The sequence below is a fragment of the Myxocyprinus asiaticus genome, chromosome 46 (assembly GCF_019703515.2).
Source record: "Myxocyprinus asiaticus isolate MX2 ecotype Aquarium Trade chromosome 46, UBuf_Myxa_2, whole genome shotgun sequence".
In the NCBI taxonomy this organism is placed as follows: Eukaryota; Metazoa; Chordata; class Actinopteri; order Cypriniformes; family Catostomidae; genus Myxocyprinus; species Myxocyprinus asiaticus.
In genome coordinates, this window is record NC_059389.1 from 4,542,773 (window position 1) to 4,560,787 (window position 18,015).

At 35.5% G+C, this 18,015-nt stretch overlaps 1 protein-coding gene across 1 annotated transcript in view; it reads left to right on the forward strand.

Moving 5' to 3' along the window:
- Positions 1-16,493, forward strand: part of zmp:0000001167 (protein phosphatase 1 regulatory subunit 12A) — a 41,023-nt gene extending 24,530 nt beyond the window's left edge. Inside the window, exons 13-24 of the mRNA XM_051689404.1 lie at positions 275-376; positions 1,039-1,129; positions 4,030-4,143; positions 8,221-8,314; positions 8,432-8,517; positions 8,601-8,657; positions 9,226-9,248; positions 9,335-9,377; positions 9,556-9,660; positions 10,749-10,799; positions 11,003-11,053; positions 15,157-16,493. Coding sequence (XP_051545364.1) covers positions 275-376; positions 1,039-1,129; positions 4,030-4,143; positions 8,221-8,314; positions 8,432-8,517; positions 8,601-8,657; positions 9,226-9,248; positions 9,335-9,377; positions 9,556-9,660; positions 10,749-10,799; positions 11,003-11,053; positions 15,157-15,243 — 904 coding nt within the window. The 3' untranslated portion in view covers positions 15,244-16,493. The remainder of the gene's footprint in view (positions 1-274; positions 377-1,038; positions 1,130-4,029; positions 4,144-8,220; positions 8,315-8,431; positions 8,518-8,600; positions 8,658-9,225; positions 9,249-9,334; positions 9,378-9,555; positions 9,661-10,748; positions 10,800-11,002; positions 11,054-15,156) is intronic.
- The last annotated feature ends 1,522 nt before the right edge of the window (positions 16,494-18,015 follow it).

Consider the following 18,015-nt stretch of genomic DNA (forward strand, 5'->3'; position numbering starts at 1 on the left):
TGGTTTTAATGTTGTGACTGATTGGTGTATATATTTAAGTCATGTATATAACTTTATTTAGTATTTAAATGGTATATATTCTCTGTTTTGGGTGTTGGACTTCTGAACTTTCCCTTTAAAATAAATTTATAAAAAGTGTTAAAAGTGTAATTCCAGCACGTGTGATCAATATTTTAACCTGGATGAAACATAGTTTGAAGAAGTTAAATTTTTTTCAAGATTTCAAGTTGTCAAAAACGCCCCTAATTGTACAATCACTCTTATTTTCTCTCAGGTCAGCTCAGGAAGAGGCTGAGAAGAAGAAGGAACCAGTTTCTGTGACGACCTCCAATTCTATAACCACAACAGGCGAGCCAGAGACCAAACAGAGACGCAAGTGAGTGTGAGATGATGTAGCAGAGTGTGTATCCACACAAGTTTTATAAGGATGACCTAAAATTTCCTCGCAACAGAGTGTGAATAAACCTTAAATACCCTGCTGGAAAAAACAGGTCGTACCAGCTTTAAAGTCAACATGAAATCGGAATTAACCCTATTTAGATTCACAATACATGTTCTTGGTCTTATTGTGACTGATTCATCTGTGCACGTTATTTGGAAGTAAATAATATTTGTCTTCGTAATCTCTCATCAAAAGTTTGCAACTTTCGTTTTCTGCTGACATCACCAAACCCTCTTATTTTTCAACCACTTGTTAAATATAGACCACTTTTCATGATCAAAAGGACAAAATCAAGTCCCATCCTGCATTGTTTTTCTCACTGAATATCCTGTTTCACTCGGAAATATGTCAGGTTATAGGAGTAAAATGAGTTGTGAATGCCGCTTCATGTTGGTTTAAGGTGGTCAGGCATGTTTTGGAACACAGTAGCTGGTTTATATCTAATCTAAGGTGGTCTACCAGTGCTTGCCAGCTTGAACAAGATGCTCTACCAAGTCCACTTAATAGTAGTCCAGATTAAGTGTCTAGACTATATTGGACCAGCTTAACGCCACTAGATTTTCATTGTGTCTTCGCTTGTTTGTGTGTGTATTTAGGTCCTATCTGACTCCGGTGCGTGATGAGGAGGCAGAGGCTCAGAGAAAGGCCCGGTCCAGACACGCCCGCCAGTCCAGGCGTTCCACACAGGTCAGCGCAGCCTTTTGACCTTTAGTTTCATATAGCCAGACTTTTAACTATCAGCATAAAGTCTTGTCCACATTGCAGCTTATTCTGGCCAAGAACAGCCCACTTAATGCCAAAGTATACTTTGGTTTTCTGTGTACGTCATCACTATAGTACCGACTGTGAAAAACGAAGAATACCGTAGCCTTAGACAGGAAGAGACCATGTGACCGACCTGTACAGCTGACCAATCACAATTAATTTGGTTTTAACATACATTTAGGGGCTGGTAAGCCTGAAATTGATGATACCACAATTAGTTTAAATCTAAACTAATTGCACGATATGCTGATTAATTAATCAAATTAATCACAGTTAATCTTATATATAAACATTTTCTAGGGAAAGGCCCTTAAATAACGATAATTCAATATACAATGTTTAACTAATTATAAATAGTTATATTTAATTAATAATAAAAATATATTACAAATTAGGGCTGTCGATTTAAGGCGTTAATTCGGTGCAATTAATTATATAAAAAATAACACGTTAAAAAACTTTATGCAATTAATCTTATTTCTGGACTGTAATAAGGAATATTCCTTATATCTGAGCAATTCTAGCTTGGAGTGCCACCTGTTTTCAGCAGGGGGCAGTAAGCGAAACTCCAGCGGTATAGGCAACACGCAGCTTATACAGAGAACAAACCGCACTTACAGAGGGCAGACAACACAAGATGAGAACACGTTCTTGCCCTTTAAACAGCTTGATGGAGCGCAAATCCGAACGCAGGGATCTCAAGACGTGTTTTTCTACGTTTTGAACTTCGTTTAACTTGTCGCAGCGATCTAAAAACGGTACATTTATGACGCAACGCAACTAAAGTGAGATGCTCCAAAAGCATCGTCTGACGCAGGTGTATGTTGACACATCCTTAAACAAGCCCTTATAATAAATCTCAGACTGATTGACCAATGATAAGCTTATGTTCAGTAATATGGAAATAAATTATATTTATTGTATTCCAAAGCTACTTAGTGCCAAAATAATGTAATGCATTTCAATTATCTGTATTATTATTTTTATATTTTTTTATATATATTATTTATAATTATTTAAATATAACTATTTATAATTATTTAATCATTATATATTTAATTATTGTTATTTGGGTCTTTCTCAGCAAATATTTATGTATGCGATTAATTGTGATTAATTCAGATAATTAAATTGTATTATATTACTGTAAACCCGTCATTGGCCTACAATCTACTGCAATCCATTTTGTAATTGAATTCGTCAATCTGTCCGAGATATACTTATTATAAGTGCTTTTCTAAGGACGTGTCAATGAACGGACGCTTTTAGAGCGTCTTGCTTTGGTTGCGTTGCGTCATAAACACAAAGTATTTAGGTCGCAGTGTCAAGTTAACGTAGTTTGAAACTTATAAAACATGTCTCGAGATCCCTGCATTCAGAAATGCGCTCCGTCCAGCTGTGTTTGAACACAAGAGCATGTTCTCATCTTGTGCTGTCGCTAGTGTCAAACCTGAGTGTGGTTTGTTCTCTTTGCAGTTGCACATTGCCTATACAGCTGGAGTTTCGCTTACTGCCCCCTGCTGAAAACAGGTGGTACTTCAAGCTTGAATTGCCAGGGATATGTGTAATTGTGTTAATATTTGTAATGTGTTATTTTTTATAAAATGAATTGCACTGAATTAACACGTTAAATAAACAGCCCTAGCGGTAACCCATTCAAGTAATATTGTAGCAGAATCCACTAAGAATTGTGCAGACAACAACAACAAAATGTGCGGAAAATGTGTGTGGAGTCCGAGTTTAGAATTTCAGTGTGTCCAAAAGTAACTATTATTTCTCAGGCATAAATCTAAAAACAAAATGTAAGGCCAGAAACATACTTTATGCAAGTATGCGTATGCAAATGCACGTGCTTGGCCAATGTGCTGTCTGGTTGCACATGCTTAACCTGTGTTCTCCTGCTATGTGGTGGTGGCAAACCTCAGTAGTCAAGGCGGTGATAGTTACCTTCAAAAGTCTGTGCTATTGAACTGGATATGTTGTTGTTCAAGTTGCTATAGATATTTTGACTTTTACTTGCTTAGCAATATTCTCTCAACTCATGGAAGCAGTTGACAGTTCACACTAATATCCGCTATAGGGCCCCTTGCGACAACTTTGAGAATGCAGCGTGCACTTGAGTTGTGTTATGAAGAGTTGTGTTAGGAGTGGTGATGGCGTAGTGGGCTAAAGCACATAACGGGTAATCAGAGGGTTGCTGGTTCGATCCCCACAGCCACCACCATTGTGTCCGTAACCCTGTAATAAGTGCACTGTAAGTCGCTTTGGATAAAAGCATCTGCCAAATGCATAAATGTAAATGTAATTGCGGTCCGACGCATTTTGGAACACAACAACATGCAAAATTGAGCATGCATAGCTAGAAGCATCTGCGTTCACATACTTGTGTAGAGTATTTTTCAGCCTAAAGTTTTGCTTGTGAATATGTAGTTTACTATGATGTTAAGCTTTTCAAACAAAACTCTTAAAAAATCTTTGAAAAATGTAATGCCATGAACCTCACAAATGTAAGTAACTCTAGTTATTTTAGCTGCCTATGAATGGTACTTTTTTCCTGTTGGATTACTAAAAAAACTTGAACCCCAGCTCCTAACAATTGCTTAAAATTAGGCAGTCAGATTGGAGCGTGCCATGTTAAGACAGCTTTTGCTATTTTTGTGTGCAATATCCCTCAGACGGTCATTGAATGATCAATGGGCAGCCCGTCTGAGGCTGAGACCTTTAACCCCTAACACTGACTTTAACACACAGGGGAAACGTTTGTGTAGAATGTTTTATTTTGAGTCCAGACGCTCTGTGTGACTGTTGTGTTTGTTCTTTAGGGTGTCACTCTCACAGACCTGCAGGAAGCAGAGAAGACAATGACGGAAAACAGGGGAAAAGAGAAGAAAGAGGACGAGGAAAAAGAAGGGAAGCAAAAGAAGGCAGAGGAAGGGGTGAGAGGTTGAATTTAATCCAAAAATCTGTTTGTTCTCTTATGTGGCTATTGTTTTGGAACTCAGGAATATTGAAGTTTAAAGGTGATGTATGTATGTTTTACAATGTTTAAGGGATAGTTCACTCAAAAATGAAAATTCTGTCATTATTTTCTCAAGCTTATGTCATTCCAAACCCATATGACTTACTTTCTTCCGTGGAACACAAAAAGAGATGTTTTGAAGAATATTCTCGCTTGCTGTCTTCCATACAATGAAAATGAATGGTGACCAGGAGCTGTCAAGCTCTAAAAAGTATAAAAAAGCACCGTAAAGCATCATAAAAGTAGTCCATGCTACTCTTGCACTATATTCTGTCTTCTGAAGCCATACTGGAGCTTTGTTTGCGAAACAGACTGAATTATTGATATCAACAATTCAATTTTCACCAGTTAAAAGTTCACAAGTTATTCTTTTTTATAGCATTAATTACATTTTCACAAAACAAATTAATTCTTGCTATCAAAAATTACATCATTACTTGCAGAAATACACTTTCTGGATATCTGTAACTGCCTTTTCACTAGTAGAATTTCACTTTGTTCACTTTGTTAATTTCTTACTAGTTGAAATTCCAATTTCGCATATCAGTAAATGCACTTCTTACACGTAAAAATTAAAATTTGATATCAATAATTAAATTGTAACTAGTGCAAATATCCATTCCTGATATTAACAACTGAGTTATAACTAGTGAAAATGCTAATTTTTGATACTAAATGTATTTTAACATGTTAGATTTGGTATTTCAGATATCTATAAATTGGAGGTTAATTAATTATTTATAAAAAGGCCTTCTTACTAACAAGCACATTAAAAACAGAAATTAAAAACAAATCACAGATATCAAAAATGTACATTTTCACTAGTTATAATTCAGTTGTTGATATCAGAAATGTACATTTATCAGAAATGTTACTATTTACACTAGTAACGATGTAATTATTGAGATAAAAAAAAAAAAATTTAACTAGTGAGAAGTGCATAGCTGATATGTGAAACTAGTAAGAAATTAATTGTAGATATCTTTAATTGCCTTTTGAATGGGAGAGAATGACAGATCATTGTGAAATTCTACTAGTAAAAATGCAATTAAAGATATAAAAAATGTTTGATATCAAGAATTTGCATTTCTGCAAGTGATGACGTCATTTTCGATATCAAGAATTAACGTTTTTGTGCTAGTGCAAATGTAATTACTTATATCAAGAATTGCCATTTTTACTAGTAGAAGTTACATTCCTGATATCAAGAATTAGCATTTTAACTAGTGAAAATTGAATTGTTTGTCAATTGTTTGTTGATATCAACAATTCATATCCTGTGAATGATTAAAAGTCAAAAGGGCTTGCCATATTACAATGACATTACAGATATCTCCAGTTAAAATTTTCAGTAGTTATAATACAGTTGTTGATATCAGGAATGGACATTAACACTAGTAACAATGTAATTATTGATATCAAAAATTGTCATTTTTACTAGTAAGAAGTGCATTGTTGACAGGGTTACTTTTAAAAAGTATTCTGCTACAGACTACATGATGCATGCTGTAAAATGTAATTTGTAACATTCTGTTAGATTACACAAGGTGAGTAATGTAATCTAAATACTTTTGATTACTTCTTCAGCACTGGCAGATTTTTACTTGTTTTGACTATAAACAAGTAAATAAAGTAAGAAAATACACTTCACTGTAAAAATACATTCTCTGAAAAAAAGCTTAAATATTTTATGCAGTTTTGCTACTCAAGTAAATGTATCTTGTTTTAAGGATTTTTAGATATTTTTACAGGAAGACAATATTTAAATTCTCATTACGCATAATATTTTTGCAGTACATCTTTGCCCTAATATCAAAGGTCTTACCAGAGAAAAAAAAGTTATATTCTAACGTGAATTGTCTTAAAATAATTCATTATAAAATATAATCACTCCTGGTAACAGATGCATGTAAAGGCAAGAAATAGCATTTTAGCTTAGCATAAAGCTAAATGTTCACATGACAATTTACACAAAGTTAACTATTTCTGCAACTCCAAACTTCAAAACCCCACAGAGTGAACACAACTACATCCTTCTCTGATCGTATGTGGATTCTGTTCATAGAATGAGGCAGAAAATATATTATTTGTAGCTTTCTATACGATGTTAAAGGCTGTATTGGTTAGCATTTCTTGTAAAAAAACATTGACAAGGCTTGTAATCGTGTATTTATTGTAATTATGTTTCATCTGTCAAAGCGTTTCTAACTGTTTTTTGTTAAGCTGTAGAAAGATGATAAAGCTACTCTATTAAGCTCACAAAGGAAAGTTCCTCAGTGACGTCATATCCACTTTTGCACTCACAACAGTGTGAAAGCGCTCGTATGAAGGAAACAAATCATAGAAAGTGTTTCAGCGCTGTTCAAAAACTCCTCGGATCGCATCATTTATATGGATAAATGTTTTCCATCTGAAAGGACTAAATATTAAATTAAACAAATTACAATAAAATGCAAAGTAATCACTTCAGTAATCAAAATACTTTTTGAATGTAACTGTATTCTAATTACCAATGATTTAAATTGTAACTGTAGTGGAATACAATTACTAATATGTAGTATTTTAAATACGGAATCCCGTTACATGTATTCCGTTACTTCCTAATCCTGATGGCTGATATGTGAAATTGGAATTTCAGCTAGTTAGTGGATATCTGTAATTGTGTTTTGAATAGGAGTAAATGACAAATGATTGTGACATGATACTAGTGAAAATGCAGTTACAGATATCATTTTTTTTTTAATATAAAGTATTTGCATTTCCACAAGTAATTTAGCAATTTTAGTTCATAATAGTGCAATAATAGTGCAAATATAATTATTGATATTAAAAAAATTAGCACATTCACTAGTAGTAATTTCATGTCTGTTATCAAGAATTAACATTTTAACTAACAACATTTTTTGTTTATCTATAATTCATGAAAAACATAAAACATGATTAAAAGTCAATTCGGCTTGCCATAAGCAGCTTTAGGGTGCTTTCACACAAGCACATTTGGTGTGCACCCAGGGTCGAATGACGTCAAAGTTCCGTTCATTTAGATGACGTGAATACTGTTTTCTGAACTCAGGTGCGCACCTGGGAACCACACCAGGGTTGGCTTGAAAAGGTGGTCTGGAGTGTGTATCTTGTGAACTGTGGTACGGATTTGCTGCTGATATTAACGAAACCGTACCAAATTGCGGAAGTGATAAGTAATTCGCGTCTTTGCAGGCTCGCAATCGCAATTATTGTGGTATAATGCATTTTTCATATCTGCTTGTGTCCAAATACACTGCCTTCAGAGAGCAGCTCACATTCTTCACATCTGCTGGCTCGTGGCAGACAAACGCTAATATTCATCACATCATTGCACATTCAGTGCATCCATGGGAAACAAACACATGTTGTTCTTTGCATGGCAAGTTTTCGTAGTAAATCCAAAGAGACAAACTTTAATACTTCACTTAACACAGTGAGGTCTTCTCAAGTTGATACCCACGTAGTTACAGTGGTAAACAGCTGCCGCTTGTATTCCCGTTGATGACGTAATCGGACCACGGTTTGTACCCAAATAATATGATGTGGACACAGACCTGCGCGGGCAGCGGGAGGGGGAGGAAACGAACTCGGGTTCGGTCCAAGCAATCGAACCAAGTGTGAAAGCACCCTTATCAATTGTTAGCAATTGTTTTCCAAAGTATGTGGTAATGAAGAGCGTTTTGGTGGAGGAAAACGTTGTTCTAGTATGGATGAGAGGCGTAAACGTAGTGAAATTATCGTGTTTTCAAATGAAGACGTATTGGCCATAGAAAGTGTAAAAATCAAGTTATGTTTGCATTTGGTGCTGCTAGTGGCGCAGAAATTATATCACCTTTAACATTTTGGGCTCAACAAATGATGCTTTGCATTAACTGAACTGTGATTTTATTAGTTCACTAATAACTACTGACTTGTATTTGGTTATCTACCCTACATTTTAGTGTTTAAATGTTTCTGTTTGTGTGTGCAGGAGGTGAGCTGGCGGTCTCGTATTGCTAACCTGCAGAAGTCGGATTTATTAGGACTCACACACCCGCCTGGTGCTCCACGTCCTGACAGACAGGGTGACCTTTCACCTTTGACCCTTCTGCTTCTGGATTTCATAATATTACACAAAAATATTTTGTTATCGCTCTCTGTCTTAGTTTAACACTATTTATGTTTATGGTTTATTATGTCAGATTTGGACAGTGCTATCGCAGAAATTGAGGAGCGTGCGAGGGAGCGTAGGTGGGCCAGAGCTCGCAGGAGAGGAAGAACTGGAGAGGTGAGGATGAGCAGGACGCGTGAATAAAGCAGGAGCTCCGAAATACATCTGGTGTTTGAACTTTGACTTCTCTGTATTTTCAGAGCGATGATAATGAGCCCAGTGGAGAGGATGAGAGTAGTGGTGGGCGGGACCCACAGGTCTGACCAATCAGCATGCTTTTTACAATTGATTGACAGTGTAAACAACGTTATCATGTTTTTCCTTTATCAAGTCTTGCCAGGCTGAATGAGTTGACGTTAAAGGGGCCATATTTTACACTTTTATAGCATTTTTATTAATTTTTTCTCTTCCTTTTTCCATGCAACACATAAGGGGAATTTTTCAAAAGCCCTCACAGGGTTTATTTTGCCATATGATGCAAGTGAATAGTGACTCCGGTAGCAATTCGATCACTTTGTGCGTTAAACCGAACAAAATATATGTCATTATTCAGACTCATAATCCAATATGGTGGCTACTTCGATAACATCAAACCTCATTGGTTCATATACAACACGATGTCATGACCTTTGCTCACAGAATGCAATGATTTGATTTGAGAGAATATTTACAAGCAAATTTAAGTTTCAAAAAATTGTCTTTTTGGACTGGAGAGTAAGGAAAAGCCAGTTTTCCGTGAAATGACCTCTTTAAAGCTAATTTGTGTTCACTTGTGTTTATGGATTCTCACTGACATATGAATTGTTTCGCATCTCCCTCATGCAGACAGACAGACACATGAGCAGCAGGTACGAGTCTGACCTTTGACCTTTCACTCTGTTTTACGAAAGTAGTATCTGTCCTTCTAACCTCATCTTTCTCTTTTATCCTTCAGGTCTGATCCAGTATTGAATGACAAATCCAGGGACTTTAAAAAGGTGCAGGGGAAGTTCATAGTTAAAACTTTCCTATAACTTCACCCGAAAATGAAAATTCTGTCATTATTTACTCCTTATTTATTCCATGAAAAGCAAAAGGAGATGTGTCTTTGTGTCAGAGCTGCTCGTTTCCTTTTTATTCAGTTGGGTGTGTAATATGTCTGTATTTATGTTTCAGTTGTTCGAGGAGATGTCCAGGGAAAACCGTCGTCTGCAGTCACAGTTATCAGACACACAGAGAACTATTTCACTGACACGAGTGGAGCTGGAAAAGGCCACACAGGTGGACAAACACGTACACATCTCTGCTGCATATATGTTGTGTGTTGCATTGTAGTGAGTGAATCTCACAAAACCTGTCAACAATATGTCTGGGTCATATTTGACTGCAAAATCAAAATATTTTTTTTTTAACATTTATTTTGCACAAAGTATTCCACATCTTCTGATTCGATCACTTTGTGTATTGAACTGAATTTAATTTAGTTCACTTAAATTTACTCAAGAAATTTAATTTACTCAGATCAAAACATTAAAAAGTCTGTAAATAAAATATTGCGGCAACACCGATAATGTCAAATTCGATTGGTTCTTGCGACATAATGACGTTTGGTCACGAGATGCATTGAGAACCAATGAGGTTTTATGTTATCGACATAAATTAAAGGAAAATAATTTTTTTTTTTTTTCAAAAAATCTTTAATGTTTCTAAAAAAGACTTTCTTTATATGAAATATAATTTGTAATATAAGAAATCTGTAAAAAATGTAATGATTTTTTTTAATGAAATATAATTAAAATACTCAATATTTTATAACAAAGAAATATATGTAGATGATTAATATTTTGTGTATAGTTTTATAAAATATGTAATATTTTAATTATTTCATTTTTAATCTTTTATACAAAATATAATTTTTAAAATATGAAATCTATAAAAATGTGTAATGAATTTTAAAAAAAATTAATATAATTAAAATATTCAATATTTTACAACAAAAAATAAAGATGATTAATATTTTTACATATTTTTGTAAAATATTTAATATTTTAATTATTTAATTTAATCTTTTTAATATATATAATATTATTTTTATATAAAATAATATATTTTTATATATGCAGTATTATTATATATATATATATATATAAATAATAATACTGTATATATAAAATATATATTATTTTATATAAAAAATAATAATATATAATTACATTATATATATAAGTACCGATTCCTTCCGAAACAGCAAAATCTGTACATTATTTATTTTTACTTACTTTTGATTTTGGGGTGAAATACAACCTGGACATTTCTTTGTGAGATTCACCCTTGTACCGTGAGAAAACTTAACTGTGTGTGTGTTACAGCGGCAGGAGAGGTTCACCGACTGCACGGCTCTGTTGGAAATGGAAAAGAAGGTGGGTTTAGTTGTACATATGATATTTTGAGAAAGAAATGAAAAACATATGTGGTTTTTCCTGGATGAACGCATGTTTTGTGACCGCAAAGTTTCTGATGTGTCACTTCACACTGGAATTGCTATAAATCTGTCACATTCTTTTTTGTGATTGTCTCTCACTCACTGATTCTTTATGTCTTGCTCAATCTCTCTTTCTCTCAGGAAAGAAAAATGTTAGAGAGGCGTGCCGCTGAATTGGAAGAGGAGTTGAAGGTGAGAACTAAAGTTATTGAGCATATGATCATAAAACACCTGTTTTGATTGGCTCTTTGTGTTAACTCTGGATGCTGATTTGCTCCTGCAGTCAGCTTTTGTTGTTGATTGGATGTTTCAGTCAACTCTGGATGCTGATTGGCTCAGAGGTGGTTTGTGGAGTTACCAATGTACTTCCATTCTCTGAATGTTCTTAAATTATGTCTTAATACTGCCACTGAGAGCAATACAGCCATAAATTACAGCGAACACAAGTAAAACCTGTTCAACAAGAGGCATATGCCTTACACCGTGCCCTAACCAGCACATAAAATGACAAGTGATAAATCACACTTCTTACGTGATGCATGCAGTATGAATTATGAGAAATATTGGGCTCTGCAAAATTCTACAAAGATATCCTCGCTGGTTGTACGTAACAACAAACATACATCATGACCAGTCTAGTCTTAAGGCTAATTTATACTTTCTAGGCAAACAAGCTTCGCTTAGTTCGCTTACAAATGTTTACTAATGCAGTGAAGTGTTTGTTCTGCCAATGTGCTCGTTTGGTAATATTTCTCCTGTTCGCGCTCATCTCTGAAATTCTTGACTTTGGAGAACTCGGCTGGTCGAAGAGTGTTGATGATTGGTTAAAACTAATTTTAAACTTCCGTGACGTCACCCTCAACTAACTCATTTTAAAACGACATTGCGCATAGTATAAACGCCGGCTTCATTCGCCTAGGGTGCCTTAGTTCATCCTGGAAAAAAGTTTGGCTTCTTCTACTTTTTTGGTAACATTTAGGCTTTATTAGCAACCGAATGAGATGGTTCTTTAATGAATCGGTCCAAAAGATTCATAAATCAGTCTTCAACTCAGAGTTTTCTTGTAATAAGTTGTACTCAGTGCTGGGTAGTAATGGATTACATGTAATCCGTATTATGTAATCAGGCTACAAAATCAAGTACTTGTAATTAGATTAAATTACATTTTAAAATACTCATCAGATTATAGTTACTTTTTTATAGATAACATTATTACAAATGAATCCAGCAACTGCGGTAAGTTGTTCAAAATTTATGGATCTCTATAAATCTTTTTCCCCCAATTTGGAATGCCCAATTCCCGATTTGCTCTAAGTCCTCGTGGTGGCGTAGTGACTCGCCTCAATCCGGGTGGTTGAGGACGAATCTCGGTTGCCTCCATGTCCAAAACAGTCAATCCATGCATTTTATCACATGGCTTGTATTCGAATTACAAAGTAATTTGTTTCTGTAATCTAATTGCGTTTAGGCACAAAACATAGTGTAGCGCATTACATTTTAGGCATCATAGGCTCATTCAAACATTCAATTCACCAATTTTGGGGATAAAAGGCGTTTTTGAATGTTAAATCCAAACGTTTGATTTAGCATTTTTGGCCATCATAGACACTTAACCCTTTCATACGTACCGTCACACATATGTGACGGTTAATAACTGGGCCTTGCAGAGTAGCATCACACATGTGCGTTTCTCAATGCTCAACATATTCACATATGCTCAAACAGTTTCTCACACAGTCTTTTAAACCACAAAATAAATTCATTTTATATACATACATCCAACTCGTCACAAAAGTACCATGATAAAAAGTTTACAGCTCTTATGGCACTTTTCCACTGCACGTTACGGTTCGACTCGACTCTGCTCGCTTTACTTTTCTGAGCTTGCTTTTCCACTGCAGTTTAGTGCAGACTCAACGTGGGTGGGATTATAGGCTGATCGTCGTAGTTGCGCCGCCTCTTCGCGTTGCCCCATCCAACTCTCATTGGATCCTCTCCACGGCTGCTAACTAGAGGAACGTCTGCACCTCATTTATTGACCATGGCGTGGTTTTGCGCACAGCCATTTCTTTTTACAATTCGAAAGTCGCGTGAACAAATGATACTGCTATCACTGTTGCTAACTTTAAAACTAGCGGGTTGATGTCCCGTGTCGCAAATCCAGTGATGCTAGTAGTGATGATTCTCTCTGACCTGCAGGGTTTTGACATCACATTTCGTATCGGCTCGGCTCGCTTGGAACCTCGACCGAGGTGGTACTAAAAAAAGTACTAGGTACCAGGTACTATCCACAGTGGAAAACCTCCAAAATGCGAGCAGAGTCGAGTCAAGCTGTACCGTGCAGTGGAAAAGTCCCATTATATACACAGTCAATACATCAAACGCGATCTTCCTCCGATGCGTGCTGAAATGTTTGTGTACATTATTAGCGGTTGTCATTCGTCAAACAAACAGCTATTCAAAGAGTCTTTTCAAACATGTTTATTTTATGTAACAAACAGTCAAATTGTCACTAAAGTACCACGATAACAGTTCACAGCTTGTATACGCACAGCCATCAAATCTAAACGCGATCTTCCCATGCACGCAGCTATGTCTGCTTTGGTGCAGATGCGGTTTTCATTCACACAAACAGCAACTCAAACAGTCTTTTCAGGCATATAATACGTTTGTTTTCTGAAACAAAGAGCCAAACTATCACAAAAGCACAACGATAACAGTTTAAAACTCGTATACTCACAGTGAACACATGCTGAGCGCGATTATCGGATGCACACAGTCACATCTGTTTACATAAGCGCTTGTCATACACACACACAAAATGTCTGAGATGTCAAACAGTGCATAGGCAAACCTATGTTCATTTGTTTTTTATAGCTGTATATAAATGAAATAAATAAAACAAAGTACAGCAGACATAACCCATTTGTTCACCTGTTTACTATATTATATACAGTATTTTTTATTTTTTAATGACAAGAAATCACATTTAAATAAAATAAAAAAATACTTGTCTACACTCTGCCCCTCTACCGGCTGTGCAGTCACATGTAAAAATAACTCACTCCAAAGGGCACTGCAGGGGAATTTAGATCCTACTCGTGAAAAGGTTAAACGTGCAATTCAGAATTTCTGGGCATAATAGACACACAAACATTAAATTTGAACAAGCAATTCTACATTTTTGGAAGTCACACATCACATATGCGAACATTTGATTAGAGCGTTCCATTGAGTATTTTTAGCCATTATACATTTATATGATTCAGGCTGTTTGGCCATCATAATCGTGTTAGAACCAGTTTTGGGTGTTATCAGATTACAAAGTAATTAGTTACTGTAATCTTATAACTGTGTTATCGGATTACAAAGCAATTAGTTACTGTAATATAATTACTTTTATGCACAAAAACTAATGTAATACATTACATTTTAAGTTTTTGTAATCAGATTACAGTAACTGACTTTCAATGAAAGTAATTTATTTTAAGTACATTACTTGTGTTACGAATATTTAAAAAAAATATGAATTGTGTAATACAGTTAAAATGTCAATTCATATGTTCATATGTACATCTGTTTGTGTTTCTGTGATAGCTGAAAGGTGTGTGACAATGAACAAGGAGAACATAGACATTATTTTGAATTTGTTGAGCGGAAAAAGAAACGAAATGTTTGTGACAAGTGTTTTAGAAAGTAACTTAAAAGTAAAGTAATTAGTGATGTGATTACTTTTTCAATGAAGTAATTGGTAATCTTATAATTTTAGAGGAGTAGTTAGTCATTTGTAATGGATTACTTTTTTAGTAACTTACCCAATGCTGCTTAGAACATTTAATTCGGATTTAATTCGATTCATTTACATTTACGCATTTGGCAGACACTTTTATTCAAAGCGACTTACAGGGCACTTATTACAGGGACAATCACCCCGGAGCAACCTGGAGTAAGTGCCTTGCTCAAGGACACAATGGTGGTGGCTGTGGGGATCGAACCAGCAACCTTCTGATTACCAGTGATGTGCTTTAGCCCACTACGCCACCACCACTCATTCAGCCTATTTAGGCATCATAATCACATTCGAATGTTAGATTCAGATGTTTATTTCAGCATTTTTAGACACCATAGGTGCGTTCAAACGTTCAATTCAACAATTTGGTGCATTGTAGGAGTGTTTGAATGTTTGATTTGAACATTTGTTTCAGTATATTTGGGCATTGTGGGGGCTTCGAATGTTTTGATTTAGCTTACAAGTATTAATAGCATTGTGTTAATAAAATAAAACTGTTGTGCAGGTTTTAGGGGATCTGAGAGCCGATAACCAGAGGCTGAAGGACGAGAATGGAGCGCTCATCAGAGTCATCAGCAAACTCTCCAAATAGACCGAGAGAGGAAGAGTGGAAGAAAGAGAAAAGGAGAGCAACTGTCCACCCTTCCCCCCTCTCACGTCCTTTCGAGATCCCAAAAAGGGAAAAAGAGGAGGAGAGACCATTAAAGGAAAATGTCACTGTTTTATATGGACCGTCCAAATGGGACACAATTTGACGTAATCTTTTACCTTTTTGTTCTACAAGAGTGTGTGTGCGTGTTTGAACTTCATCCATGTTTTCAGGAGGCCAACAAGGAGATACGACAAAGCTTCTGCCCTGCAAATATCAACTTTTTAATCAATATTGTTGTCCTTTTTCCAGTAAAAATATCGAAACAACATAAATTTACTTGAGAAGTAAAGATATTACGAATTTTTTTTCAAAGAATGTATCTCGAATTATGTTCTTTTTCGCACTCCATATGCACATTTTTTATTCTAAAGAATAAAGCTTGCTACATTTTGTTAAAATTAGTATTTCAAACAAGAAAAAACTATTTTCCTATTCAAGGAAAGCAAGTATCTTAATGTTGTTTTTCAAGGATTATTAAAATATTTTTACTGTAAAACAAGACAAAAATACTGATTAAGAAAATATATATTTTTTTATGTGGTGTGCGTTCTCTCTTTCTTTTCTCACACACACACACACACACACACACTCGCACTCAGATAGGAACGCATGCACCATGCCCATTCGCATAAGTGTGACCACACACTCGACACACATTCCACGAGTCTCGGGCAGCTGAAGTCTGCAGTATTTTTGCATCTTTGCACGCTACATTGTCTGCACAAACACACACAGTTGAGAGTTTTTACCCTGAACTCAAATAAAGGTGGTCTAAATATAGGACTGTCAATCAAATTCCGGCTTATTGACTCCAGACACCAGCACAAAAAACCAACAGCAATTGACAATCAGAGACATCGGTGTGGATTTTTGTGCGTGCCAAAAAACACGCGAGGCTGTCGTTTTGCAGCCAGTAATGCTATGCATCTTTTAATAAAGCAACACTTGTGGCAAGCTAGGCGGAAATGTCTGTTTTCATATTTTTTATCATTGTTTGATTCCATCCTTGCTACCGTTGTCGTCTTCGAAAGTGAAGATAAGGCCTTTTGTGTATTGTGTAAATGTACAAATATTCATTTGAAATCATAATGCTATAACTTGTAACATGATAACGGTTCGGTTTTCTCCACGTGTTGTTTTTCTAATATATTGAATGACTGTTGGCACTTAATAAAAGATGTTTGTTTGTAGCCTAGTGCCTGTTTTATTGATGTTTACTGATTGTTTACTGATTGGCCATCATATGTGCATTTGAACATTTGATTAGAGTGTTTGATTCAGCATTTTTGGGTATCTTAAGTGCCTTTAAATGTTTGATTCGAACATTTAATGAAGGCTTTTTGGGCAACATCGTTTTTGAACATTTGATTTGAACATTCGATTCAGCCAATTTGGAGCTTAATAGGCGCTTTTGAATGCTTGATTGGAACATTTGTTTCAGTATTCTTGAGCATCGTTGGTGATTCAGCATTTTTGGCCATAATTAATGTTTGATTTGAACATTGAATTCAGCCTTTTTGCGCATCATTGCATCCAAATGTTTGATAGAAATATTCAGTTCAGCATTTTTAGGCATCATAGGCATGTCTGAACGTTCAGTTCACCAGTTTGGGGCATTACGGGCGCGTTTGAACGTTTGATTCGAATGTTTGTTTCATTATTTCTAAACACATTTCAAATGTTTGATTTGAACTTTTGATTTAGCTTTTTTAGCCATCTTAAGCATGTTCGAATTTGGAGCATCATAGGCGTGTTTAATTTGAACGTTTTAAAACGGCATTTTTGGGCGTCATAATTGTATTTGAACATTTGATTCAGTCTTGTTTTGGCATCATGATTGCATTAGAATATTTGTTTCAAATGTTCGATTCAGTCTTTTTAGGCATCAGGCATGTTTGAATATTTGATTCAAATGTTTGTTTCAGTATTTTTTGGCTCGGTGGGGCTTCGAATGTTTGAATCAAATTTTGGATTCACCATTTTTCGGCATAATAGGCATGTGGGAACATTTGATTTAAACATGCAATTCTGCATTTTTGACCATCATAGCAATTATGCAAAGTTCACGGCGAAGTAATTTATGCGCCACTAGTGGCACCAAAAGGGAATTGCAAAAAACAAGATAGACTCAGATAGACTCATGCTATTGGTTGAGCCAATGTTGCTGTGTCTGGCTGGTCAGGATGCTCAAACAAGCACCAATGTTTAAAATTTTAAGGGAAATTAACCTGTAATTGACTTACAGCTGACGAATGTTTGATTCAAATGTTTGATTCACCATTTTCGGCATAATAGGCATGTGCAAACATTTGATTTGAACACTCAGTTCTACAGTTTTGGCCATCATAGCCATGTTCTAATATTTTAGAAGAGCATTCCAATTAGTATTTTTGGGCAAAATGGCCACATTAGAGTGCATTAACATGACATTCGAATGTTTGATTCGAACGTTCGATTCAGCCGTTTTGGGCATCCTAATTGCGTTCAAATATTTGATTTAAACATTCAATTCATAGCTTTAAGGCATCATAGACCCTTTCAAATGCTCGATTCACCAATTCGAGACATCACAGGCACATTTGAATGTGTGATTCAGCATTTTTGGGCCGCCTTCCATAAATGCTATGTTTTGAGAAACAGCCTGTCTGCCTGTTTCTTTCTCATCACTCATCAGTTTTCCCTACTGCCTGTGTGCATCTGCCTACCAGATGT